At 36.7% G+C, this 27,287-nt stretch overlaps 1 protein-coding gene across 6 annotated transcripts in view; it reads right to left on the bottom strand.

The window, feature by feature from the left end:
- Positions 1–26,989, bottom strand: part of ELAVL4 (ELAV like RNA binding protein 4) — a 75,577-nt gene extending 48,588 nt beyond the window's left edge. For 4 of the 6 annotated variants that reach the window (XM_077823894.1, XM_077823893.1, XM_077823890.1 and 1 more), the window contains exon 1: positions 2,636–3,118. In XM_077823894.1, coding sequence (XP_077680020.1) covers positions 2,636–2,864 — 229 coding nt within the window. In that variant the 5' untranslated portion in view covers positions 2,865–3,118. Of the gene's footprint in view, positions 1–2,635; positions 3,119–26,872 lie in introns of those variants that run through there. The other 2 variants (XM_077823889.1, XM_077823888.1) reach the window with 1 other exon arrangement.
- Between the last annotated feature and the right edge of the window lie 298 nt (positions 26,990–27,287).

The raw sequence follows: 27,287 nt of genomic DNA on the forward strand, positions 1-27,287 counted from the left end.
GAGCTACAGCTCACTTCATCAGATGCATTCAAGTACCAAGTACTCCTTTTCTTTTTGCGAATACAGACTAACATGGCTGCTACTCTGAAAAGTGAACAAGGTAATTCTGAGAAAAATTGAGTCTCCAAGAACCAAAGTCCATTCCCCAAACTTCAAACCACTGGGACTCTGGAACAGAGAGAAATTATCTGGTATAAAAATTTCAGAGGTGCCTAAGTTATTTGAGGCCCTAAGTTCCATTTTCACAGTTAGAAGCCTACTGAATTCCATGAGGCTTTGGAACCTAAGTGCATATATCAGTTTGGAGAATGGGACGGAGTCTGTAAATCACTTAGGCACTTTTGAAAATTTTACTCCAATCTTAATTTTTGGAAAACTGGTTGCCCATAAATCATTTCAGAAAGAATGATCCAATTCATACTGAAAGAAAATTTCTAGGGGGACAACCACCCAGAAGCATATCCGAAACTAGTACACGCATCTACTATTGAGACAGAATCCTTCAGACAGCATGAAACCAAGAGGAAACAGTACACACAGGAAAGAAAGTAAAGACTAAGACAACATCCAGGGTTTTCATCCTGCAAAAGAAACAACAGGTGGCATTTTTGTACCCATCTAAACTCAGGATTACGTTTAGAGAAAAGCATCACTAATTTTGAGATGTCTAGAAAGCTAAAAATATGCGGTAGCTATTGAAAAATAGGATTTTTCATGATCAAAATCCAGACTGGAAGCACGAGACTCTAGTGGCACTTAATTTAAAAATTATACTTGTTTGTCTGCTCACATCTAACACACTTGAAGTTACCTGTAATTTTAGTTCCTTAGATTGGAAAGAAAAACACAATAGTTTTGTAACTAATTGACAGCTGTGCTAGAAATATCGAGAGAAATATATTCTAGTACAGTGTTAGGTTGCTGTACCATGAATGCAGCTCTGCTCTTAAGAAAAACACTTTGAACATTCCACAATCTAAATAAAGCACAAGCAAAGGCAACTCACTGACCCCTTTTTAATCCTCTTCCTCACACTCCTGAAGCTGTCTCCCAATCAGGATGTACTGAGGTAGATACATAAAAACCAATGTGCAAAAGAGAGTTCTGATTAACTACATTTTTGAGAATGCAATTTTCTTCAGGGCTACTGCCATTTATTATGTGCCTCAGTTTAAATTTGAACTTTGTTATATGGCAAAAAGGAAATAAAAGGAAATGCTTTTAAATGTGAAATGATAAGTGGATCATACTAATACTGTCAGAGAATAGGCTATGTGAGTGCTAGAGCAACACTGTTTGTCTATATCCTCATTCTCATGATAAAACCAGAGTATTCATTTTGAGAAGAGAGAATTATATCCCATTTTCTACCCACAGCCCTCTATGTGTATGTTCTATGGGGGAAAAGCTCTTGCCCTTTTGGGAACCCTTCCTTTTCCAAGACTGTCAACCCTTTGCTATAGTTAAGGAAATGTGGTAAGAGCATCTGTAGTTTCTTAGGGGCAGATCCTGCACAGGTTTACTTAGAACATGTATAAGTGTAGAGCTCGCTCGTGCCTGGCTGCGGTATGCAGTACAGCAGAAAAGGAGTTCAGAAACCTGCAAATGGCTGCATATCACTCACACAGATCCTTGCATAACCAATACCCTGCTACGAGCAGGGCGTGAGGGAACATGATGTTCCAGGACAGTACAGAGTCTGGCGGTGACTGCAATCTCCACATATGTATGCTACATCATGAACTATGATATTGGTGATGCACCAAACAGCAGCAGAAACTTCAGCCACTCCTCCTTTAGAGTGGGAGTAATAAAGCCACAGAGCCTTCACAAGCAGCCATAAAAGATGATGGTTCATCCCACTGCCTTTTTAAATATAGGATGTGTTCCAGAGTATGACGATGGCTGCAGTTCTGCAGCAAAGATGGACAACAGAGCAGGTATTTCCTCACCTGTTCATGCTTCTCCTATGGGTGGACATGCACATTTCTTTTCTCTTTGATACAGACCTAGACTATAATGACGGGTTTATTTCTGAAATTTCTGCAGATAATCCTATCAACAGATTTTATTCCACGAGAAAAAGGGCTAAGACGAGGTAAGAGTATCGGAGAACAAAGCTATAAACAAGACCCAATCATCAAAAAAAAAAAAAAAAACCACAGCACAGGTTTTAGACTATCCTTTTTAAAGTTAGGAAAAAATAAATGAAAATGAAGGAGGACTAGGGAAGGAAATGGCATCAAATGGGCTGTGAACCTGTACAAAAGGCCCCTCCCAATTATGTTTTATAAATATATTATGAATTTTTCAGAAATCCTAGTTACTCTTTTTCTAGCTCTTTATATGGCTTGGAACACAACTGGCTTCTCCTGAAATCTGTATATATTTCCACAGTAGACATCACTGAAGACTGAAGGTTTACCACCTGCAGGAAGTTTATTGGGGTACTGGCAATATTTCCCATTCTGGGAATATGCAGTAAAGGTAATTATTGTGGTGTCCACTGTATGTACTTAGGCACAACTCAACAAATCTATGAATATTTTAAAGACACCGAAGTTGTGTTGCCCAAAGGATTACATAAAGTAGAAGTGCGTATTTAAGCCAATGTCAAAAATATTTAAGAGCATACCTGTAATTTTGTCTCTCACAAGTTTGCAGGATTCTATTTCACCAATGCTCCCAAAGAGACTCCTGAATTCCTCCTGTGTCATATTCTGGGGTAAATAGTTGACTATGAGGTTCGTTTTGCTGTCATCTGTGGCAGCCCCTGTCTGCATGGGGGAAGGACAGTTTCTACTGTTGCTGGAGGGTCCATTGGTCGTATTGGAGGTAGGGCCATTCGACACCTGAGGCTCCATGGTGCTAATTATCTAAATAAAAAAAAAAAAACTGCCTGAAGTTTCACATACAATTGCTATTTTTAAAGATACTTACACATCAATGAGTAGGTAGCTTTCATGGCCAATTCAGACACTTTAACAAAAAAAAAAAAAAAGAAAAAAAGAAAAAGAAAAAGAAAAAAAGAAAAAAAAGAAAAAAAAAAGACATGGGCTTGATTCCTCTGTTATTGTTGTAAAGTAGGTCATGCTAGTCTTTGGCTGTGAGCATATACTAAGAAGCAGTGGAAAAAAACCCCCTCCATTTTTTTGGTTAATGCAAAGCTAATTTCTGTTTTCATCACACAACCATTTTGATAAATGTATATTTAAGCATGAATTATAATTTAATGTAATAATCATGATTAAAATTACAGTTCCATTAAAGCAAAAGAGGTAAATATATAGGTCTATATTGAAAAGGTAAAATATATTGCCTATTTAATAACTGTATCACAAAGTGTGACACCAAATTAAGTGGGAGCTTTTAATCTGCAAATAGCTGTTGTTTGGATCACCTTCGAGTAATAACCCTCTGATCACACAAGACACACCTTTTACTGGCTCCAGTAATTACTTTTATTCTCCAGTAATATTTTTCACTAGTGGACTAACTCTTCTTTACAGCACAAGACCCTAACCCTGAACCTTCATGGATGTGAGTATTATAGTGTTTGCTGTAATTGCAAAGGGCCTTTTGGATTCTACCAGAGCCATTACTTTCAAATGGCTCACAGGGTAGAAATAGAGATAAAAATCAAAACACCTCTCCATCTTGAAATTTAAGGCCATACTTTTCAAAAAACAGATTCAAATGGTCTTTTTTTAATTACAAAGTAAGAGTCCAGTCTTGCAAACACTGATGCATCTGAGCTGCCAGTGGGACTAAACACACAACTGAAATGTATGTATGCATTTGCAGGATCAAGGTCTAATAATGCAAGAGCTTTTCATCTGGAAGCTCCATTAACTTTAACTTCAATATAACTGTACCAGTGCAATCCCAGGTATTGATGAGGAAAGCCAGGATTTGCACTGGTGGACACTACCTTAATAGGGGTAAACTCTACCAGTGCAAACTGTGTCTTTCTCTGTCTACTCAAGGGGTTGCACTGGTGCAGCTAAGCAGATGGCTGTAATTGTGGAAAATCTCCAGTGTAGGCAAGGTCTCTGTTTATTAAAGACAGCATCAGATATTCAGTGATATAAAGTACTATCAAGCAGGAGAGACTCCCACTAATGGAGGGCAAGGAAGTTTAAATGATAAAGGAAAAATCCAAGAGAGACTTAGATACCATACAGTTTGAACCCTGTGTCGATCTGATCCTATAATTACAATAATTACCTAAGACTTAATTTTGCTTTCTTTCTTTAAAGTCAGTAAAGTACATATTGTGACAAGATAGATTTAATAATTCCCTACAAAACCTTGGAGGGGGAAACAAAGTATTCTAAACTAGACTGACACCAGGCGAACTAATGTTTTCTACTTGATTTAAATTAAGGGAGCACTAGAAATAACCAAACCAAAATGATTGTGAATTCATGTGTTTCAGTATTGTTTCTGATACCTCACCTATGAAATATCCCCTTTGTTTATAACTGTACATTAAAAATAGCCATTCAAAACTGTTTAAGTATTTGGCGCAGCAAGTAACAGCAACTTTGTTTAACAGTTTTCAACGAATGAAGACCTTTCAGAATGGCTAACAAAAAGGCACAGCAAATATATGAAATAGAACTATTTGGAAAGTAAAATCAGAGTATGTAAGTAGGTGATGGCTTCATAACAATGACAACTTCTTAAAAACATCAACAGATTCCAGTCAGAACCACCACTGCCAAGTCACATGACCGTAAACTGCCCAAATCTTTAGATAACCCCATCTCTTGTTCTGCACATTTACCAACGATCAAATATGTTCCCTACTTCAATATAGATGATATCTATTTCAGATGCATATTCACTTATACATGCTATTAAAGGATTTAGAGTAAAGAGAATATGTACTCCATTCCATTTCTGTACCTCTCTAACCTTAAATCCAATACTTATTCCAGTCCCAGTAAGCTTTGCTGGTAGTCTACTGTAGAGGTGGTTATCTCTCGCTCTGGTGAACAAATGTATTCTGGAAGTTACAGCTCAATTGAGCATAATTCTTTCATCTATGTTGTATGCACATAACTGCATCAAATTGATTTAAAAAACACAATCTTGGCTCATACTTTCTACTGAGGTGCTGAGCAAACTTAACTCCTACTCAAGCCTACACAAGATGAGGGAGCTCTGCAGGATCAGGTCCAATGTTAGCATTTTAACTCAATTTTAAACATCCACAAATATTAGTGAAGTAGAGTCATCCTCTTCTGATAAAATATGTCTATTTTACATACTCGTTTTAGTGAACTATCATTTCTGCATTTTCACTGGTTAATTTCTACACTGTGCATTCTAATAGGGGTCATAATAGATTTGTGCTGTTACAAACGTTTATATCAATCACAAAATTCAAAACCCAATATTTTACCCAGTGAATAATTGAAAATTAATAAGATATATTTAAAGACTGGAAATTCTGAGTAGGTATGGTTAACTAAAGTGCTTTATGGACATATAAACCACTGCAATAGATTTAATTAAAAAAATAAGCTGAAATGTCAGATAAATTGTTTTAAGGCTTGATCCTGAGCTACTGAAGTTAATGGGAATACTACCATTGATTTGAATGAGAACAGGATCATGCTCTCAGAGCAGTATATTGAGAAGTAAAGGCTGACACGCTATTACTAGTAACAGAAGCAGGAGGCATGCTAGTTACCCTTGTTAAACATTTACCCCTTGATCTTTGATTTTAAAATCCACAAAGGATGATCACATTCAATACTAGCTACTCTAGTGGTTACAAATGTTGCACAAAGTGTTATAATCTTTAGAATTTTATCTTCAACACCAAGCAAAATGTATAGTTCACCCTTAAGATTTTTAAAGTTACAATATAACGGTAATTATCAAGTCTGAGTTTGAGCAAATACGTTTTCCCTTGAAGATATCTTCCTCACTGCTAGTATCTCAGCATTCATTACTGTGGCATCTTAGGGCCGGATTCTCTTCTCACTTACTCTGGTTCAACTCCATTAACTTCAAAGAAATGTCTCCTCATTTTCACCAACGAAAAGGAAAATCAGGCCCAAGATTTGCTTTCTACTGAATTACTGTGATGATGTGAGTTTCTAAACGTAACTTCGTCTTCTCATTCTCTACATGAGAGAACAAGAAGAAAAAAAACCTGATGGGAACTCAAAATATTTTACCAGAAACGTTCATAACAAACATCTGAGCATACTGATTTTTCATTAAATAATTTAAGACTTTCCTTCGTGTAGAAGAGATTTCTGAGAATTTATGTATAAAAGCAGTTATGTACCAGAGAAAGCACTCCAAGTTGTTATCAGCATGAAGGGATAATGCTTACTTCGGCTATATTCTCTGACAAAACATTTTTAAAAATTTTAATTATTTATGACAACAAAAACAACAGTCCTAATACTCCTTATCAGACATACCCCCACTTAGCACTTCTAAACTCAGACATTCTGTAGGTTAGTTCTGTGTGTTACAAGCTAGCTGTAGTAGAGCTTACTATCCCTTCAATATCAAAATGTTGTTGGAACTGATTGTGTACTACTTAAAAATAAATATATTATTTATTTTAAAAATGCTCTTCATCAACCCACTTATTTCCTCTCCCTATGCTCACTGAAAGAAAGATGTTAACTTATTATTCACCACATCATCAACATTCTAGAAAAGGGTCTCCTGAAATTTCCTGGACACACTTTTTGCTTTCACGGTGTTTGAATTACTATAAAGGTCCTTGTACTGCATTATTATTATTTTTACCAAAGTTATCTCTTACTAGGGTAGAATCACTATGGAGATGTAGCTCATTTCCACAAATGTCTTGCAGGGAGAAGAACCATACGTTCATCTTCTCAGGTCAAAAGGTCTATTCAAATATTGACAAAATGAGTGCAAAAATACAACAGTCACTTAGCCTCAAAGTCCTCCCTCCCCACACACACTTTCCCTGAAACAATGTTTTACATAGTTATGTTTAAAACTTAAGCCACTGATGTCTAATTCAACATTTCCGATGTTTTTGTAGAATAATTTATTTAATGCAATTTAGGCAGATATTGCTGGTTTTAAAATTACACTGCAAGAGCAATTCCCCATATCTACATTCACACAAATACAGGTATTATGAAAAGGTTTTTTTTAAAGGAATTAGCAGTCTGGGCCATCTCTAACAATATTATTCTCCATACACAGATTACCAAATATGTCCCTTAAAAAACCCCTGTCACTACAAAGGTGCCTTTTAAAAAAGCTGTTGGTTATAGTCCAAGATGAAGTGCCCTTTAAAGTAGATGAATCCTGGTTGGGTTTTGTTTTGTTTTTTCAACTGTGGAATGACCCTATATCCTTTGTCTCTAAATTATTCAACCAGAGCACTTTCTGTTGTAGTCTTCTGGTATGGAAAAAATTAGAGAGATATTTATTATTATATGTGCATAATATCCTATATTAATTAATAACTATATGTGCATAATATCCTGGAAAAAAAGTTAAATTATAGATACTGTATACATTTATAATTTAGAAGCCAACATTAATTTGAATATCATCTATGTAAGCCCAAGCAAAAGTTAATTTGATTTATACTAATCTTCCATGTGACCAAAACAGAATTTCAAGTTTGATTATTATTTTAGGTATATCAATCTATTTCAAATAAAGGCAAGCCTTGTCCTCAATTCAGGATGCATTGCATCAGACCCCCAGTTTCTAAAATTATTTCTTGGTGTACTACTTTTCTCAGTACGGTGATATATCAGCAAACTACAGGGTATTTTAATTTGACAGGTTGCACAAAGAAATACTTTGTTGCTTGGGAAGACTGCATAAGCTCTGCCAGTGTTTTGCAAAGCACAGCTAATCACAAAGCGTGGCATAAAACCCCCAAAGAACGTCAACAACAAAAAATCCACCACAGCAGCTCCTACATTCTAAATAATATTTAAGAAATACTTTTTATGAATCTTCATATAAATATTTCTAATGAATACAGTGGATTTAATCTTCCTGCTAAAATATTAGTTTCACCAATAATGCAAAGAATACCTGCATGTATAATTTAAATAAAACTATTATAATGCTTAAACAAGCTACTGGTAACTGACATTAATCTTTAGTTGTTAGTACAGTAAATATGTTACATCCATCTACCATTACAAAGAACAGTTAATGAATCATTTAGAAAACTACCCACAAACCGATTAAGACAGCCTTATCTTCCTATTGCATGCATAAACAACAGCCAATGGCTCAATAAATGTAAATATACATTTTACATTTACAAAATTTGTTCTCTGTAGTCTCAAAAAGAGCCCATGTGCTGAACTGAGAAGAGTGTTGCATACATACACTGAAAACTCTTTATAGTAACAAATCATTTCCTTAAAGCCCCACTCTTATCTGAATTACATGTGTACACATGCTTTTTATAGGTAACACCCTGGGAATCTGCTATACACAGCGAACGATACAATAATAGAGTTTCCAAAACTAAATATTTGTTTATAAAAGCCAAACGGCAGTGTTTTGCAAAGATTCCACAAGCAGACTTTTCCTAAGAAAGCAAAATCTGAGAAAAATTCTAAGACTATGAAAAGTATACAGTTCATATGGACAGATTATTTCTAGCACTCAGAAGTAAAAAATATTAGCCGTACATAATAAATTGTTCACAGCACCTAAATGCCAGGAAAAATGATCATGGTAAATTATACCTCATGAAGAATTCATAAGGTCTAATTTTATATTATTTCTAAGCATTCATTAATAAACAAACTCAGAACACTCACCCATAAAAGAGAATTTAGATAAATAATGCAAAACTCTTAGATAAAATAAGAGAGCACTTTAATTAGCATTGCAAGTTGTTTGCTTTACATGTGAAAACAAATGGTGCTATGGTGGAGGTCCCATAGCCATATTTAAATAAAATGTTAGTAGACGTGCACAAGGATCTCTCTTTGACACGGGATTACATCAATGTGAGCTAGGCACCTTTTCGTCCACGCAAGAGGGTCTGTGTGGGGCAATTCGAGTGCAACACCTTACAGTGCTCTGCAATACACAACCCCATAGTCCAGACTGCGGCGCCATGTACACAAGTCCTTCGTGAAAAACAATTTCTTTAAAATAAATTCCCAGTCTACCAACAGTGCTGACAGCAACGATTTCTGCACTGTACAAACCATGATCCTTCAAGAAGCTCTCCTCAAGTGCTGGGACCCAACTGGGTTTAGCTGCTTTCAGGACTGGAGTCTTATGCCCCAAACCAACAAACGCATACGTGCGTAACTTTACACATGAGTATTCCTACTGAAGCCAAACAGCCTATTCACAAGTGTAAAGTTAAGCATATATATGTGCAGGATCGGGGCCAAAGGCACTTACACACATGCTTAACTACACTGCCGTAAGTAGCTCCACGGATTTCAACGGGATTATTCATGGTAGTAAAAGCAAGCAGGTGCATTAAATGTTTGCAGGAATGAGGCCTTAGATTGTAAACTCTTCTGGGCCAGGATTGTGTTATACAGCACATGGCACAAAATCCTTTGGGCACAACCATGATAATAAACAGTAATTAAAAGGATTTGTTTTTTCTAAAGCACAGACTGGCAAAAGTCAGAATTAAAGGCCAAATTCTACCCCTTGGATGTACACGCACACTTCCCTCACAGCTAATCTTAAGAGGAGCATGGAAAACATCTTTGTGGATCTTGAACACATACATTTTCCTCTCCTCAACACAACTGTCAAATTTCACCGTCAATTACCTTTTTACTAAAGTTTATGTACTACACAGCTAGACTTGCTATTATTTACTTAATAAATACATCATGAACATGAAATAAAAGAGGAAAACTAAGCTACAGAGCAATTCTGCCTCAAGGGATATCCAATATCCCAGAAATGAACAATTATCTAATCCTCTGTATTTTGACATACCCCCCTCCCCCACAATTTTCACATGCTTTATCTTCTCCCTCTTCCTGTAAAAGATATATTTAATGTTTACACACTCATGTTGCAGAAAGGATTAGCCTGGAAAAGAAAATGCATTAAATTGGAAGTTACTGTTACCACCATTTTATTTCACATGACAAAACCTTAGTTTCATTATAAAATTTTGTTTTCAGAGTACAGTGCAGTAGTTTTAAAATAGTATTCAAATATTTTCAGTTAGTTCACAATTACTGGGTGCCATAATTTTACTGCGCATGAAAGTCATGCTAATTGACAAAAAAAAGTCAAATTCATTAATTTTAAAAGGAAAAGCTTCGTTTTAATAAAATAGTTTTCTTCTTTCTAAATGGTTAAACTTGTTTAGGACAAAAATGTTTGTAACATTAAAATGATACACAGAGATGTAGAGGGTTTGTTGGTTTTTTTACATTCCCATCATCTGTGACGCACCTACCAGTGCAAAGAAAATAAAATTTATTGGTAATACTATTTATATTACAGTAGTACCTGAGGATCTGAGATCAGAGTCTTCTCATATCCGGTGCTATACAAACAGAGAGAGACTATCCGGCCCTAAACATACAAGTAGTAGTGTGGGAGTGAAATTAAAAGTATATTATCTTTCCCCCTCATTTTGCAGAAGGGGAAACCAAAGCAGAAAGGAATTATTAAATGACCTGTTCAAGGTCATTCAGAGAGTCTGTGTCAGAGGTAGGATTTGAGACCAGATCTCCCTAGTTCCAGTCCAGTGTCTTAATCACAAGAGAATCCCTCCTCCCAGATCTTTCCCAACGATGGAACCAATGGGCCAACAAAACAATGGGCCAAATCTGGCTCTTTATCTTCAACGTTGACATCTTCAAACATTTGTTCCTACTATACATTTCATTTTGTCTCGTTCCCAAAGGATACTGGCCTCTACCAGTACTCAGACTTTCCACCCCATTTAAACAGGCAAAGACTATCATAACTACCTTGTCATTAGTCAACATATTACACAACAGATGATAAACAGTCAAAGAAGCCATTCTCAAAGGATACGATACACATCCTGCAACTATGTAGAGAGAGGATACGATACACGTCCTGCAACTATGTAGAGAAAGGATACGATACACGTCCTGCAACTATGTAGAGAAGACTATATAAGTACATCACACATTCCATATGGCTTCTACCTCTCTCCACAGAGATTTTGGGGATAGCCAAGAAGTACAAGACCATGCACCTGCTATACAATTCCACACTAGTCAGAACCCCAAGTGCTATCAGCAGCCCAACTGCCAGAGATGGGGTAAAACCATTAGCCTACTTTTCCAACCATGTGCTACACGTGCTCTGTCATATCTGCAGCGATTTTTGAAGATATGCAGAAACCTACTGTTAAATTACAGCTTTGCCTGTGTCTGAGAATAAAGCCTTTGTTTTCTTCCAAAGCAGGATGTGACTTCTGCTGTCACGTGACATTTAAACCTCACAGAATCTCTTTTCTTGTCCTTACGTGTCTCCATTATGCAGGATATTAATACCCATTTGCAACTTCTTCACTTCTTGATGAGGCCACAAAGAGTGTCTCCATTTTTCTAAAGTCCCAATTCTGTGTGGTTCTATTTTTAGTACTCTGCAAATGTCCAGTTTGGACTCTAGCATGAAACAACTTCCTGTACGTTTCTGAGGTTTCGTACGTTATGCAGGAAGGAATGGCTGACAAGTTATAATGGGTGACCTATCTGAACCAAAGTTAGTTACTCTTTTCACCAAGGGAATCTACTTCAGTGGTGGAAAGCAGAGTCTGACTTACCTTTTCTATTTGGACTGGTTTCACTGAAATTTGCCTTCCATCTTTCATGCCACTAAGGTCAGAGAGGGAGAATAGAGCCCTGATTTTACTGGAATTGAGGTTTAGAAGAGATGCCACAGCTAAGTACACAGCATGGCAAAAAAGGAACCACCTAGACTGCGATAAGGGTTACACAATAACTCAGGTTAAAATCCCTTACAGGGTTCATAATAAAATGCCACAGACTATAACAAAGCTGACCTGGTTCTGTGTCAGGACACTTAACCAGTAACAATGGCTACTCTGCCCTAGAATCTAACCACTTAGTTCTCCCAGAAGGTCATGGGGCTACACACACTAAAAGTTCCCTACATTCTATCAGTTAGAACAAAGGAATCCAAGGTCGGGCTCCACTGCCCCTAAAGCAAACCTCATTCTTCTTCAATTACCCTCTCTTTCATTTTGCTAAGCTTGCATGCTGAAGTCAGGTCATGCTCTACCTAAGAGTTTTATCAGCTTTGTGATCATACCATATCACACCTCATTTCCCTCTGTTTTTTTGTGTTTAATATACTACTAGTTCTTTCAAGTTGCATCTGAAGGACAAGAAAGCTCTGGAAAAAAACCCAAAAAACAAATTGTCTCATAACTAGCAAGCCAATTTTTTCTTGATCAGGTGCTCCAAGCCACACTGTATCCTGGGATTTCCCCCTTCTTCCCCAAAAGATTATACCTGTGTTAGGCAGTGAATGCAACAAAGGGAAAAGAGGATTCCTACTCACTATACTATTCCTCTTGATCTATCAATGAACTCTTAAAAGACTACATTAACCAGAAGTGTATTTCCCATCTGTGCTTGCTAGCAAGGTGGTAACCTCAAGTACAAAACACACCACAATAATGGCTGCGCTAGACACGAACCTGAGCAGACATAACAGTTTACCTAGCTAGACAAATAAATAAATACAAGATTGTGCTAGAGACAGAGACATAAGACAGGTCTCTACCCTGAAGTGCTTACAACCTAAAAATATACAGAGCACGGGCAAAGAAGCAGGATTATTTAATCCTTTTTTGTTTTCTTTTAGTTTTTCGATACTAAGCTCTTATGCATTTGATTCTTAATCTCTACCCATTAGTTCAGTTTCCTATTAGTTTTTAATTAAGTTACCAACTTTTCATATTTGTTTTATGTGTGCGTGCATGTTGCACAAGCATATGCACCTATTTACAAGTAAGTATAATGAGCCAGGTCCCCAGCTGGCAAAGACTGACAGCACCACTGTGGCCCAAGATTTTAATCGCATTTTTCCTTGTAAGAATCGTCTACTCTAAATGCTTTCCCAACCTGCAAGTTTAGACAGAGAACCCCATATTATATAGCTATATAGTTTGTGTTTTAAAAGTTTAAAGAGCTCATAGTAGCCAGAGGCCAATGAAGAACACAGGGCTCAGAAGAGAATCACAGGACTGGAAGGAATTTCCAGAGGTCATCCCCTGCACTCATGGCAGGACTAAGTATTAAAAAGGCCCAGACAGAAACGGCTATCTAAGTACCAGCAAGATTTGAACTTGCAATCCTTGGTTTACTAAACCAGGCTGATAAATGCTCTAACCCCTGAGCTATGGAAACAGGTCCCAAGAACCTGCTAGGTCCATGAGCATCATCTTACTAAGAACCCCTGCTGCTGGAATTAATACCATGGTGTACAAACAAAGGGTAAAATTTTCAATGGCTCTTTTGTGATTTAGGAGCTTAATTCTATTTCAGGGGGACATGGGCTTCTAAGTCACACAGGCATTTTTGAAAACATTACCCTTATGTGTTTCATCTACATGAAGGCCTGCATGATGCAGAAATTGATGGTTTATCCACACATGCACTGCACCAGTTCTGTCCAACATAGTCTAAACTTTACTTTCAACAGAGCCTTAATGAAAACATAGCAGTAACTACATCTAGAGAACCTTAGTAGACGTGTGAACTTTTTTTCCTCTTGCAGCAACAACTACTGCTTTCAGGTCTAAGAGATGCAGACCTGGGAAAAATAGGACATGATTTGATGCAATGTAAGTCACATCTCTTCTAGCAGGAAAGTTGGCTTGTCCTCAATTGGCAGTACTCTTATTTATTCAATATTAAGAAAAACTAAGCCTATTGGATTAGTTCTAGAGTAGGAATATACTTGCTTTTAACATCCATTTATAACTCATCCATAAGACAAGGATCTCAGGACATGCTGACGTTGCTTGTGAAACTGATGGTATTTTTATGGAGAATGATTCCTGCTTCTGTAGCACACACAGCGTGCCCACATTTTTAAATTTTGAATATTGCAAATAAATATTAAGTTATTGCAAAGCAAAGGGTCACATACTGATAATCAAAACTGAATATCTGAGGACCATCTGGTGGCAAAAAAACTAGAAATATCCTACCATTACATATATCCCCTACATCTAGGTTCATTCTCATGATCTATATTATGGAAGAAATATTTATATGTACACTAAATGAGAAGAATTTAAATCCACTGGACTGTGAAACACTTCAAGGAGAAGAATATTTTATTTATTTACATTTAAAAAACACACACGAAAGAAATCCTGGGCTGGGCTGTAAGCAACCCAGGCATCAGTTAAAGATATATTATGCTATCCATTAAGAGACAACACAGTGGCACATACCTCCCTACCCCCTACAGCTCAGGCTAAATAATCATAATGATTCCTTCTGGCCTTAAAATCTATGATTCTACATACAGCCACCAGACAGAGAAACATGACAAGCCATATCAAAACCTCCCCTCCCTCAAATTTCCAAAGAAAATCCCACCCCCATCACCCTCTGCTCTCTCCAAATCTCTCCTCAAAAAGGTGGCCTTTGCAGTACACCCTGAAGTCAAAAAAGTCAAACTATTTCAGACTATGGAGAAGACTAAAATTTCAAAGTTGAGCAAGCCCCAGGAAAAAACAAACAAACCAAAACCTGCAGGGGAGGCTCCTTCTCTTCTACACTAAAAGGCCTCCACCAGCACTTCTGTTGATCTCAACAGCAAGAAAGAGGCAGAACCTTAGAAAGACTGGGGTCTCAAGTCATTTAGTGATTCATAGGTCAAAGGCAACATGCAAGATCTTATGTGGAAGCCAACAGGCAAGCGATGCAGTTCATAGGACACCAGCCTCGTGTTCATGGTGGGATACTCTTTTGCAACATGCTGCCGTCCCCGAGCTAACTGCAGCTTCCAAATGGATTTATGGTGTAGCTGCATGTGGAGAATATGTCAGAAGTCCAATCTAGAGGTGACAAAAGCATCAATCAAGGTGGCAAAGTCCACATCCAAGAGAAAGGGTGCAGCCAGACGCATATGGAAAAGAGTAGTCTTTCACTGTTGCCACCTGATCATCTAGAAGCAACGGGGAAGCTAATCAAACACATCCTATATTCTGCCCACCTGCCTATCCACTTCCAACCAAAAGAAACCTGTGTGCCCCATAAAAGTGCCAATAAATAAATTAATATGTTGTTGCCATTAGGAGCAGTTTCTGCCTGGTATCACCACAGCCTAGGATATCACATCAGGAAGCAACCTACTGAACACCATGATGCCATTTATCTCCAGCAGGTGGAGATGGAAAATATTTTTTTTGACAGCGACATATTTTTAACTCTATGTCAAAGAAGGCTCAAAACCAGAAAGCCAGGTTCCTTTGCTTTGGTTAACAATGTCTGTAACACTCAGCAAGACTCAAATGACCCTTCGGTCTCAGCCAGCTGGACTATTTGAAGCTGTTTACAAAGCCTGGACTATCAGGGTATTTTATCCATGTGGGAAAAGGAAAACAAGTCATGGCAATGTAGGTGGCATGGCATCACTTAAAAATATTTTCCATCACTGCCTGCTGAGGGTAAATAGCATCATGCCAGCATCTAAGCTGGTGCAAAAACATTATGGAAAATTTTTGGTTCCTGAATGACTACAATAGCTGTGCATTAATGCTCCAAATGATGTTCAAAATGTTGATAAACAAATAAACCATTATAAATTTGAATACAGCAAAGATGAGTTGATGACAATTAACCCCACTTTTCCCCCCCTTTTCTTTTTTAAGTAAATGTCTTAACATGTGTGTGAATATTGCCTTCAGTAGTTAGGTCATAACAAGTACTGACAATAAAATATTCTAAAAATATACTTTTTTCTTGGATTAGTGTGTTTACAGTTCAACATAAACTGTGCTCTATAAATTATCAAACACAATGTCAAATTCTGAAGTGCTCTCAGGAAATCTCTTGCTGAGTATAAGAAACTGCAGAAAATATTAAGTTTGTCCTGCCTCAGTTATTCTAAAGAAGAATAAGTTACTCTGCAAATTAAAAAGTTAGTTTCCATCACTGGTCATATTAAGAACTGCTGCAACCACTACATTAACTCTGTACTGAATTTTCCAGGACTTTCCATATCAAGCAAAGAGATCATTTCCTGGAACAGCTGTTCTTACAGTAAGGAAATTAACAGCAATATTTACACGGCATAGCTGGCACATGTACAATAGGAAGAGTTCCTAGCATTCATGAATTCTGCTAAAATGTATCTTCCCTACACACGTACTGCCAGGATCTTCATTTGGAACAAAGATATCTAAAACAATATTAAAATTGCATTTATTTATGAAATATTTGTGTATATACTGTACTTTATTATTTCTACAGTGCCATTAGAGTGCACGATGCTTTAAAAGACAGGTGCCCAAAGGTGCTTGCAGTCTATATTGGACAAAGAAGAGCAAGGAAGTTACTGATTAGCAGTAGAAAGTCAAGGATTACCAACAGCAAAAGATTAATACAAAGACAGTAATAAAAGATTTTCCCCTTACAAACAATTAATTCGGGTATCTGAAAACTTGAAATTATTTCCTATTCTGAGTGCATAATACTGTGTTAGTACTTCGCCACAATGTAGGAACTTCGTAAACATGGACTTCTTTAACTGTGACTATTATGAACATTTTAGGACCTGATCCAGAATCGCAGATGTCAATGGGAGTTTTGACATTAACATAACAGGAACAGGAGTAGGCTGCTAGTTAGTATACATCGAAGTACTGCAATTCATTAGTATTTTGACTGTGCATTTTTTTGTTTTAAATCAGAACGACTATAATCAAGTTGATTTCCAGCCTTAAACACATGAATTAGATATGATGGTTTAAAATCAAACTGCCCACTGAACAAAAATGCCCATAAACAAGAATGGCTAAAGTTTAGATATTCTTACATAAATCTAATTTACATATACTAAATAGAAGAGAAGGAGTCACTTTTCACACATGAAAAAATACATACAAGGGAAATCAGCTGTTGAGAAAGATTACTATAAAGACAATAATTCTGACGGTCACAAATTTTACTTTTGTTTTGGCATTACAGGAAAAATGTGGACTTCTGGGATTTGTACTGTCTGTATTATAATGCGGCAACACAGACAATTAATATTAAAGACTACAATTCCCAGAACTTTATATTCTGGTTGGGTGCATTACAACACGGTATTACAGGATGAGTCAGTTATAGTTAAAATTATAAACGGTGGGAACTGTAGTCTTTTGCTCCTTAAAAACACTGTAATAAAGGAAGGTTTCAGAGTAGCAGCCGTGTTAGTCTGTATTCGCAAAAAGAAAAGGAGGACTTGTGGCACCTTAGAGACTAACCAATTTATTTGAGCATAAGCTTTCGTGAACTACACTTTCATGCATCCGATGAAGTAAGCTGTAGCTCATGAAAGCTTATGCTCAAATAAATTGGTTAGTCTCTAAGGTGCCATAAGTCCTCTTTTTCTTTGTAATAAAGGAAGTTTCTTTAGGAAAAAAAGGACAAACTTCCTTCATCCACCATCCAGCCTTAGAAGCTTTTAAATTTCACTTGCTGCTGTAATTTACCATTATAGCTCTATTTCCTACTGCTAAGTCTTCAGAAAAAGACATCTTAAAAAGTTCAAGTCAGTCTGTTGTTTTTCTTGTGCATCCTAGAAAGAAACACTTAGGGTCTTTGATTGGCTGCTTAGAAAAGCAGACCGTTCTAAATGAGTATCAACATACCATTGGCCAACATGCAAAGCCCATGGCTGTTAAACAGTACAATTCAATTACCTGCTCCGCTAGCAAATTTCTAGGTCTCTACACAATGGGTGAGACAGGTCAACATTCTGATCAGCTGTTTCTGAGAGAGCTAACACTAACGGAAGGTATTTGAGTCTCCATCATCATTCTACAAATTCACCAACTATGCTGTGAAACGACTGGAGTTATGGGACTTTTGCTATTGGAACGCCTCCAGAAGCATCACTGCCCACGTTCAAAATCACTTAGGTGAACAGGAAAGCTTTTTGCATAGAACTTTCTTGCGTAGAACTTCAACATTCATTTGCAGCTGTTCCAAAGCAAACATATGACATAGCACTTTCTTTATTATCAAGATTTATGGGTGCTGAAATGCCACTACACTGCTACCAAGTCTTTCATGATACAGTACCACTGCATGTCCCCAGACAGTGAAAAGTGCCAGCGGCATCCTATGAAATTTTTACTAGCAATATAAACCACTTAAAATTTAAAAAACTAAAAAGAAAAAAGTACTTCTCAGGCCAAGGACATATTTTTTTTCCCATGACAGCAGAATGTCTGACACAACTGTGTGTGCCTTAGCAACAAAAGAGTACTACAGCATTTTTTATATATCTCACCACTCCAAATATTGTCAAAGCCAGCCTTGCATTTTACTGTGTAGTTGTACAGAGTTTCAAGAAAGCAACCCCCCCCCCCATTTAGCTGTCCGTATTTCTTCAACATTCTGTCTTTTCATCCAATTTAATTAAGGATTCCTTACTGGTTCTCAGCATTTCCTGGCTCTTATATATTTCCTTCTTCACTGGGGAGAAAGTCTTCGTGCAAGACACAATCAAGGGCAGAACAATGGGTAAGAATGCCTCTCCGCTTCTTCCTTGCTTTATGGGGCCCCAAAGAAAAGATATGCATAAAAGCTCTAAAATGGCTAGGGCAAACACAGATTGTCATTACAGAAAAATAAAAATAAACCTAACAGCAGCACCACAGAGCTAATTCTTAATGAACATATGCAAATATTGTAAATGTTACAGTGAGACAGTATCAAGTGGTTATGAAAATTAAAAAGCATATTCTTATTATAATCCCAATTGAAACTACTTGGTTTTTAACACTGATGTTCCAAAGCTATTGTGAACACTGTCTGAATACTTAATTACGTAAACAACAAACAAAAGGTTTCATCTCTGGTGCTCTAAGCTATCATCCAAAACTGGTTATAATTAAAGGTGTGAACAACAAAGTAAGTAACAAACCTGCAAAGTCAAGGTTCTGAGAAATTAATGGGCATCACCGCACTGCACTAGTTCAAATTCATCACTCATTATTTCTCAGACTAGCACTGTGCAGTTTCACATGTTTGTGCCTTATTCTCTTTCCTTCAAGCCTTTCCTTCCTTTTCTAGATGGCTAATTTTAGACAATTACTGTCTGTGACACACTAAGACTCTTCCCTCCCCCCCCCCCACTTCTTCTTCCAGTTGTAAAGCTGGTGACCTATAAAAGCCCTGTGCACCTAAAATACTCCAAGATTTTAGAAAGTAAAGATGGGTCATTTGAAATAAGGGAACAAAAGAAAGCAAAAAGTATTTCAACCCCTTTTCCCCACCACCTTCCCTTTGCATCATTTCAACGGTTAAAAAACACACATACACAGTAAATACTAATTTTACTAGGACTAGACATACTGTACTTGTTGAATAGAAGCAATGTTCTGATTTTGAGTTAATACTTTAGCAAGTTAAAATATGCACCTCAGTAAAGCCTTTTAGGTTGTTTAGAAGTCAGAGGTTTATGGTAACTATGGACCTTTGCACCATATGAACGAAATGTACTATATTTTACATTGAGAGAATACCCTTTCCATTCTGGTATTTTTTACACTAGGGTGTACAAATAAGGTGTGACAATACACACACGCAAACACACACGTATAAATACATGCACACTCATCTCTTTTTCCATCTATCTTGGAAACAGAGTGAGTAATAGGGGAGGAGTGACTTTCCTTTCTTACAGGGATTAGCAAATTTCGTGAAGTATGGCCTATAATCATCAAAGGTGCCAAGGCTTTTTAATGTTGACCTGCTTACAGTAAGATTGCTTGTGCCCCTTCTCCCCAAAAACCCCAATGACATTGAAAAAAAATACTGCATTGCAGTATTTGCCAGTGCATCGGAGTGTATCCAGTCAGCTGTCCCACAGACAAACAAGTGTAGATTTTAACACGTCCAGGCATGTAAATTAGTTGCCTGGTGGCCACAGATTGCTGAAACGGACAAGTGGATTTGTCAAGATCTGTGCACCTCCATATACATATATATAATATTCTTTATCACTGTCCATTTCTTGCCCGGGGTGTTTGCTGAAATTTTCTGGAAGTGCCAATTACCAAGGAACACGACAAATCCCCCTACCAGAATATGGGAAGTACTAATAACTTATTTCATACACAGTCTAGAACCACTGTCCACCACAAGATAATGTTCAAGTAGTAGGACTATTATGTGCAGAAAATACCCTTCATTTAATGAACATTCCCAGCAGCATACTAACTAGGGAAGACTTGAGAATGTAATGTAACCAAGAGGCCATTCCTTTAAAAAATTCCTAAGTAAAAACAAAAAATATGCAAGATTTCTGCAACAACTAGATTTTCTTCAATAGGAATCAAATATTTAACAGGACCAAGTCTAGATGGTCAAGACTATTTCACATTCATTCAAATGGGATTTTCAAACAAACACTTTGCAGTTCATTTTTAACCGTTCTTTGTCAATAACAACTGGGGTTTTCTTCATCTGAGAAAGCTCAGAAAGGTAAAATTAATAAAGATAGGAAAGCAAAGAAGGTTATCAAGCCAGTCAACTGTGGAAGAGCATATCTGTATCTAACATGGAAACCTGATTAGTAAGGTGCATAGTAATAGAAAGAATTGTAAACTGGTAGCTGGTGTTTCTCTTCCATCAACATCTGAATGTAAAATCCCCTTTTTTTAGCAAGACTACAATTTCACAAAAATGACCATGTTTAAAGACAGCTACATATTCTCCAATTTTTGTTTAAAAATAAAAGGTTTTATGTTCTATGGTTTTAGTCTTACTATTATATATCTGGAAATCTTACATGAAATTTCACTAATTTAATAGCCATTTTCCTACTTCAGGGTCTACTATGTGATCTTTCATGTGAAAGGAGAGAAGACTGACACTATCTACAGGCAGGCTGAGTTCATCAATATAATCTTAAGACAAAGAAAAGAGAAAGAACAGTGGCAGAAACACGTGTCAGAAAACACATAAAAATACCATATTGAACAAAAATGTAACTGTATTAACTGCTGCCGACCCTCAAAAAATGCAGCTGTGTATGATCAAAGCCATTCTAATTTATTCTCATAACCAAATTCAGCAGCTTTAGAATCTATCATCAATGTTTTGGGTACAGAATTAAAATTTTAATCTCTTTCATACATATATTCGTGTGTATACTATATTTATATGCATGCATGCACACACACTCTTATGATTTTTCTTCCCCTACGGTGAAAAGCTGTGCAGTTTTCAGAGGGTCATTCAATTACTTCCCTACAGAACAGACTGCAGCAGAAGCATTACATACGAGAGCAAATTAAAAGGGCGATTTAATTTCTCATATATTCTTTTTAAACTTCCTAATATGAACATTCTCATTTGAATTGAATGTTCTAAATAATCATGCATGGAAGAAAGGAATAAACTAAAAATCTGAAATTTTTAAAGACAGAAGGGCGTGTTCTACGCCCATGGTACGCATCTCTTGTGCCTCCTGATGTGTGACAGACTAACGCTTTCTGAGCAACCACATTTTTTTATACCTTCTACGCTACCTTCTATCACCTACAAGTCTACTATGCTTTTTAAACACTTCCGGCACCCACAACCTTGTTTAAAGATGCACTTCAGCTATTCCACATTACTGTGTGCCCTATACCATGAGAGACCATAACTAGCAAAATATACAGGTTTTCTTTAAAACCTAAAGCCAACAGACACAGCTTGAAATTGAAAGTGGATATTGTTATAGCAGGCAGAGGTGAGGATAGTGAAGAAGAGGAGTACAGCTTCATTACTTCAGGAAATTTCTGCTTTAGCGCATAAACTGCAGGATATGATGAACTCCCTGGAACTATTCTGCCATAGAACCATCTGACTATGTAAAAATACCAATATCACTTAACACAAAATCACTGCTTAGGGTAAATTCATTCTACCTACTGTTCTCATAGGGACATTTGCTGGAAAATTCTAAGAAATGATTTGCAGGCGCTATCAGCTGTGGGAGTTCACTATTATACCTCTGTCAACTTCATTCAATATAATTTACATTTTTCTAAAATACTGCCTCATAGGATTCCTCACTATTTTTTGCACGTACAATTTCACAGCAGGGGAAAAAAAAAAAAGAGAGATAACCCTCTTTTGGAGAGAAGAAAGAACAGATGCTTAAAAATAGATTTCTACAAATCACTGTAAGCCAGAAATGTAATTAACACCTATTTATAAAGAATAATTAAAGTTGTGACTGCCACAAAGAACAGCAAAGATAATCGAGATAGCCCCTGCCTTTTTTTTTTTTTTTTTTTAAAAACACTGTTTGCAGTATTCCCACATGATTGCCACCTGCTCCCCCACTCAGCTTCCCCTATGCTCGTTTCCCCGGCAACCTTTCATTGGCTTTTCCTCCCAGCTATCGCTTTCAGTTCGGCTGCTCAGTCTAATCTTATTTGTTTTACACCCATCAAAACAAGCAGCTAGACAAAAGACAATCCTATAAGAATGTGAAAAGACCGTAGCTTTGTTTCCCAGTTATAATAAATATCCAAAGTGAAAGTCTGCAGAATGTTTAATTGAAACAAAACTAGCAAGAGTGATTTGAATTTTGAAGATTTTTCTCCCACTGAATAGCAGTGCTCTGTAAAATTCAAAGTCTGTGATAGTTGTATTTGATCATGCCATTTTGCACAGTCTGTAAGGAAAACATAAAGGAGGAATGAGTCGACTATTTCTGATTTCTCTGCCAAAAGAATACTCTAAAAATAGAAGTACTATTTTTACATAAATGGATGGCTTTGACTTCCTTCAATATTTAAAAAACCAAAAAAAAAAAAAAAAACCCCTCCAAAACACCATTCTGTTTCTTGATAGTATTAGCTCATAAACAAACAAAATACCTGGTTTATACATGCAGTTACTGGATCTGGGTTTAATTGAACACTCATGTAACACAAATGACGATGAAAAGGCATGAGCTGCTGCCTGATCTGATGGTCATACAGTACAATGACACCGTGACGGTCAGCCGAGACCTTCCTTGCTTGACTGAAATGTAATGTTCAATGGAATCAGCGTGCAGTGCCATCACACTTCGACACATTAAAAATAGACAGACAGATCCTCAAAAACAAACAACGACCTGTAATTTTATTTATGACTCACAATCTGCTCTCCTGAACAAAAGAAATTCATGAGGCACACATAAGCTGTATGAAACCTATACACAGTCTCTCAGCATTCACTTACCATTTTCAAGCCATTCCACTCCATCTGTGATCACAAAGATGGACCCTTGCAGCCCTCACAGTGTCAAAAGCAAAAAGAACGTTATGTAAAAGCTGACATTCCTTCTTACAGTACTGCTGCCCAACGATGCAACAAAATCGACATATACTAGGCGCTGCAACACATACAAGCCTCCTCCTCTTTTTATGAGGTCATGACAGGAAACTCTTTGAAATACAATATGCAGCATTTACTGAAGCTCATATAAATCACTCTCAAAAATTACCATACCTGCTGCGCAGTCCACCAAAACAAAATGACCAGTCTTGAGGCTTTTTTCCCCAAGGATTCTGCTCATATTTCCAACATGTGAATGTGGAAATTAATGACCTCCCCACCCAAAACAACCCCCTCTTTTTCAGCATTTCAGTTAGCCACACACAGCCTCACATTAGAAATCAGCTCGCTCTTTATTCTGCGAGAAATCACAATGACCTTAAAAATGTCCAACTACCTCCTTTATTAAAGGATATGCAGGCATTAAATAGAAGAGAGAGAGAGAAAAGGGGGGAGAGAGAGACGGAGATACATAATGTAGAAACAAACCAGTCATAGCAACTAAACTCACGTGAAAACAGACTGATAAAGATGCAGATTTGGGGAAATCTATGTTACATATCTATCAATTTTTATAACTACTATAAACAGATTTTAAATCTACTAATACCTACCATAACCATTCTTAATGGCAAATATTGGGTCTTGAAAAGCTTCAACTCTTCTAAAGATTTGCTATGGTTTCAGGGATTTTTTTTTTTTTAAAGATCCACAAAGCACAGTGCAGATGTTTTGTGCAGCAAAAGAATTTAAAAAAAAAAAAAAAAAAAAAAAAAAAAAAAAAAGCGCACTCTGTTGAAGCCCCCGATTCTAGGATGCAGATAAGAACAACTGAACAGAGCCTTAGTGAAATTGGCTTGCAGCTTCTCCTTTTTACATCCATTTATGGGACCATCTGTCAGCTGAAGCCAGGATCTGATTGGCTAGGGCAACTAAAGGAGGCGTTGCAACATCAGGTGCTATTGAAATTAGCTACTGCCAGATTGACAATGTTAATGATTTGGTGACCTCTACAACAAACAGAGACCAGATTTCTGAACTGCTGCTTGTGTCTAGTAATTAAGGCCCAGTTGAAAAAACAACACATACACATGTATTTTATCTCTCCCTACCCCAGAAGTACAGTAACAGTTACAGGCCATATCTACAGTTTATAAACCTCCATCATGGAGGTGCCATACCTCAGCCATGCTTCAATGACTGCAACCTCTTACCTCTTGCATGCGTGGCTTTGAGGTCTGGAGTATTTTAACCACCTTATCTTTCTCGACAGTTGCTTTCCGGAGAAATGCATATTTAATGATCTGCCTCTAGGCTTAAAGATATGACAAAAGCACTTTAATGTGCATTTTAACTGCATTTATTCTCAGGTACTATTGGTTTTAATAATCAAGCAATTTTTTTCCCTTCTGCAGTAAGAGACTTTCAAATTTATATATAGTTTTAAAGGCAGGTTTGATATTACTTGTACTTGATTATATGTCTAAAATATAACATCTTCTTACCAACACATTTTACCAGAATAAAAGTAGTATTTTATAATTATTCAGGTATCTCACTTCATTATTCACTTGCTTTATAAGAAGGTGATAAATAAACCTGGGCATTTAAATGAAATTATTTTTCAACTGTAATAAGCAACATGCTTTAACTTTGTAATAAACACACTCACTTATCCTTCGCTTGCTTCCACAGACAAAGCACCAAACCACCGATTATAAACAGCAATATTTCACAAACTTTCCACTATGGCAACTTTATTGAAAATTCTCTTAATTAGGAAACATTTATATTCCCCCTCTTCTTCAAAAGAGAAATATTTTAGGGGTTTGTTGATTTTACACATGGCAGCCAAGATAACAAAGCATGGCATCTTGTTTTTACATCTAACCTGAGATTAATGTTTATCTAATCTAAAACTACCAATTTTTAATCTATATAATATTGATATTTAAATCATTTAGTTTTATCTTTTATATGTACTGTTAAAAGAAAATATTGTTTTAAAATGTCCAATATAATTATTAATATTTCTATTTTGGAACAGACAAAAAGGTAAAAGCTGCGGAGAACGCTAGTATGGGCCATGATACATGCTCATTTAGCTCTTCATTGCAGAAAATAAGAAATGGTTTTATGAAACATCACAAACCTCCCCCTCCCCACCAATATATAATTACCATTTTGGGGAAAGTCTTTTTTTAAAGTACAAATATTAACTCAGAACTGTTAATCTCGTAAAGGGTACTCTGTACGTTTTAAAATTTCTTTAAAACATCCACATGCACAAAAAACCCCAGCCACAGCCTAAACAAATAGTACTATGTAGGAAATATATTAACCTTTTAAATAACGTAGATACAAATGGATCATACAAGCAGAAAACACACATTAGAAAAAACATTTAAAATAAATGAACCCTTCCTACCCACGGAGTGAACACTGAATTCAATTAACATCTATTATGGATAGTTTAAATGGCTGCAGAGGATTTCTCTTATCACACAATAGTTTTAAAAACATTTGTAGCTTAGCAAAAACTAGCAAAGATTAAACTGGTTTGTAGGATAGGTTTCCTAAATAAATCTATGTAACTCAAACTGAACTACCAGAGTGAATTCACTAGCATCAAAATACTGCACAACTGGTACATCATCATATGTTCTGGTCCCAAAATACACTGAATATTAAAGTTTCATTTGTCATGCAGATTTTTACTTAAGGTCTCTTCAGGGGTTAATAAAATTGAAAAAGGGATGGAGAAATCTTTTTTTCAGCCTTTTCAACCTCAGCACACTTTGTTAGCTATAAATTAATGTTATGCATATCAAAAGATTCAGCCATTTTTCTGAAACAATAATCGCACATTGCAGTCCTAAACAATTAGCTGTTTTGCAAAACTAAAATTTCATGTACTTTGTACACTGATCACTTTAAAAAACAAAACAAAAAAACACCACCACCAAAACAAACCCCCATACCAAATCTTTCAGGGGAATACTAAAAGGAACGCACAAATGTCCTCAGAGGCCTCTCTCTAAAGACAAAGGCAGAATCCTATTGTTGAAAAAGTCAACCTTATTATCATGTTTCCAACAGTACCATTCATCTTTCAGGGTAAGTGGCTGACCACTGCATCAGAGTTGTGGCACATTTGTAAAGCATCAAATTCTCAATATAGTCTCTCAGAATCAGCCAGTAAACCTCTGAGAAAAGCCTTATTTTTATGAGAGCCTCCATCCCCACAAACAGAAACTTGTCTTAAACACCTAATCCAATACCAAAATGAAATCACAGGGCTGTTTGTCCCCCCCCCCTTCTCTCCTTACCATAAATGAGCAGTTTCTTGACTCATTAATGACAGTTTCCCTTAAAAGAAGTGATCTCATATCACTGAGCCCCTCTACACCATGCATACATCCCAAAGGTTGCGGGTATCTTAGCATCAGTAGCCGCCAGCAAGCTCTCTCATACAGAGCCCAGATGGACTATACCAGAAGCCAATTCAGCGTTAATAACTACCTACTCTGTGCAGTTTAGAAGCCTTACGTGGCATAATGTCCTAGGCAACAGCAGCCGACTGAAACCACAAATAAAGACAACCCAATTGTCCAAAACCATTGAAAGGAAAAAAAAAATAAAGTGAAGAATGATTTTTAATCTCTTATTTTCATAAGAATAAACTGAATCCTTCATAAACATATTAAAAAAAAAAGGAGGAAAAAACAAAACAAAACAGATGCT

Source organism: Eretmochelys imbricata, chromosome 8 (assembly GCF_965152235.1).
Source record: "Eretmochelys imbricata isolate rEreImb1 chromosome 8, rEreImb1.hap1, whole genome shotgun sequence".
Classification (NCBI taxonomy): Eukaryota; Metazoa; Chordata; order Testudines; family Cheloniidae; genus Eretmochelys; species Eretmochelys imbricata.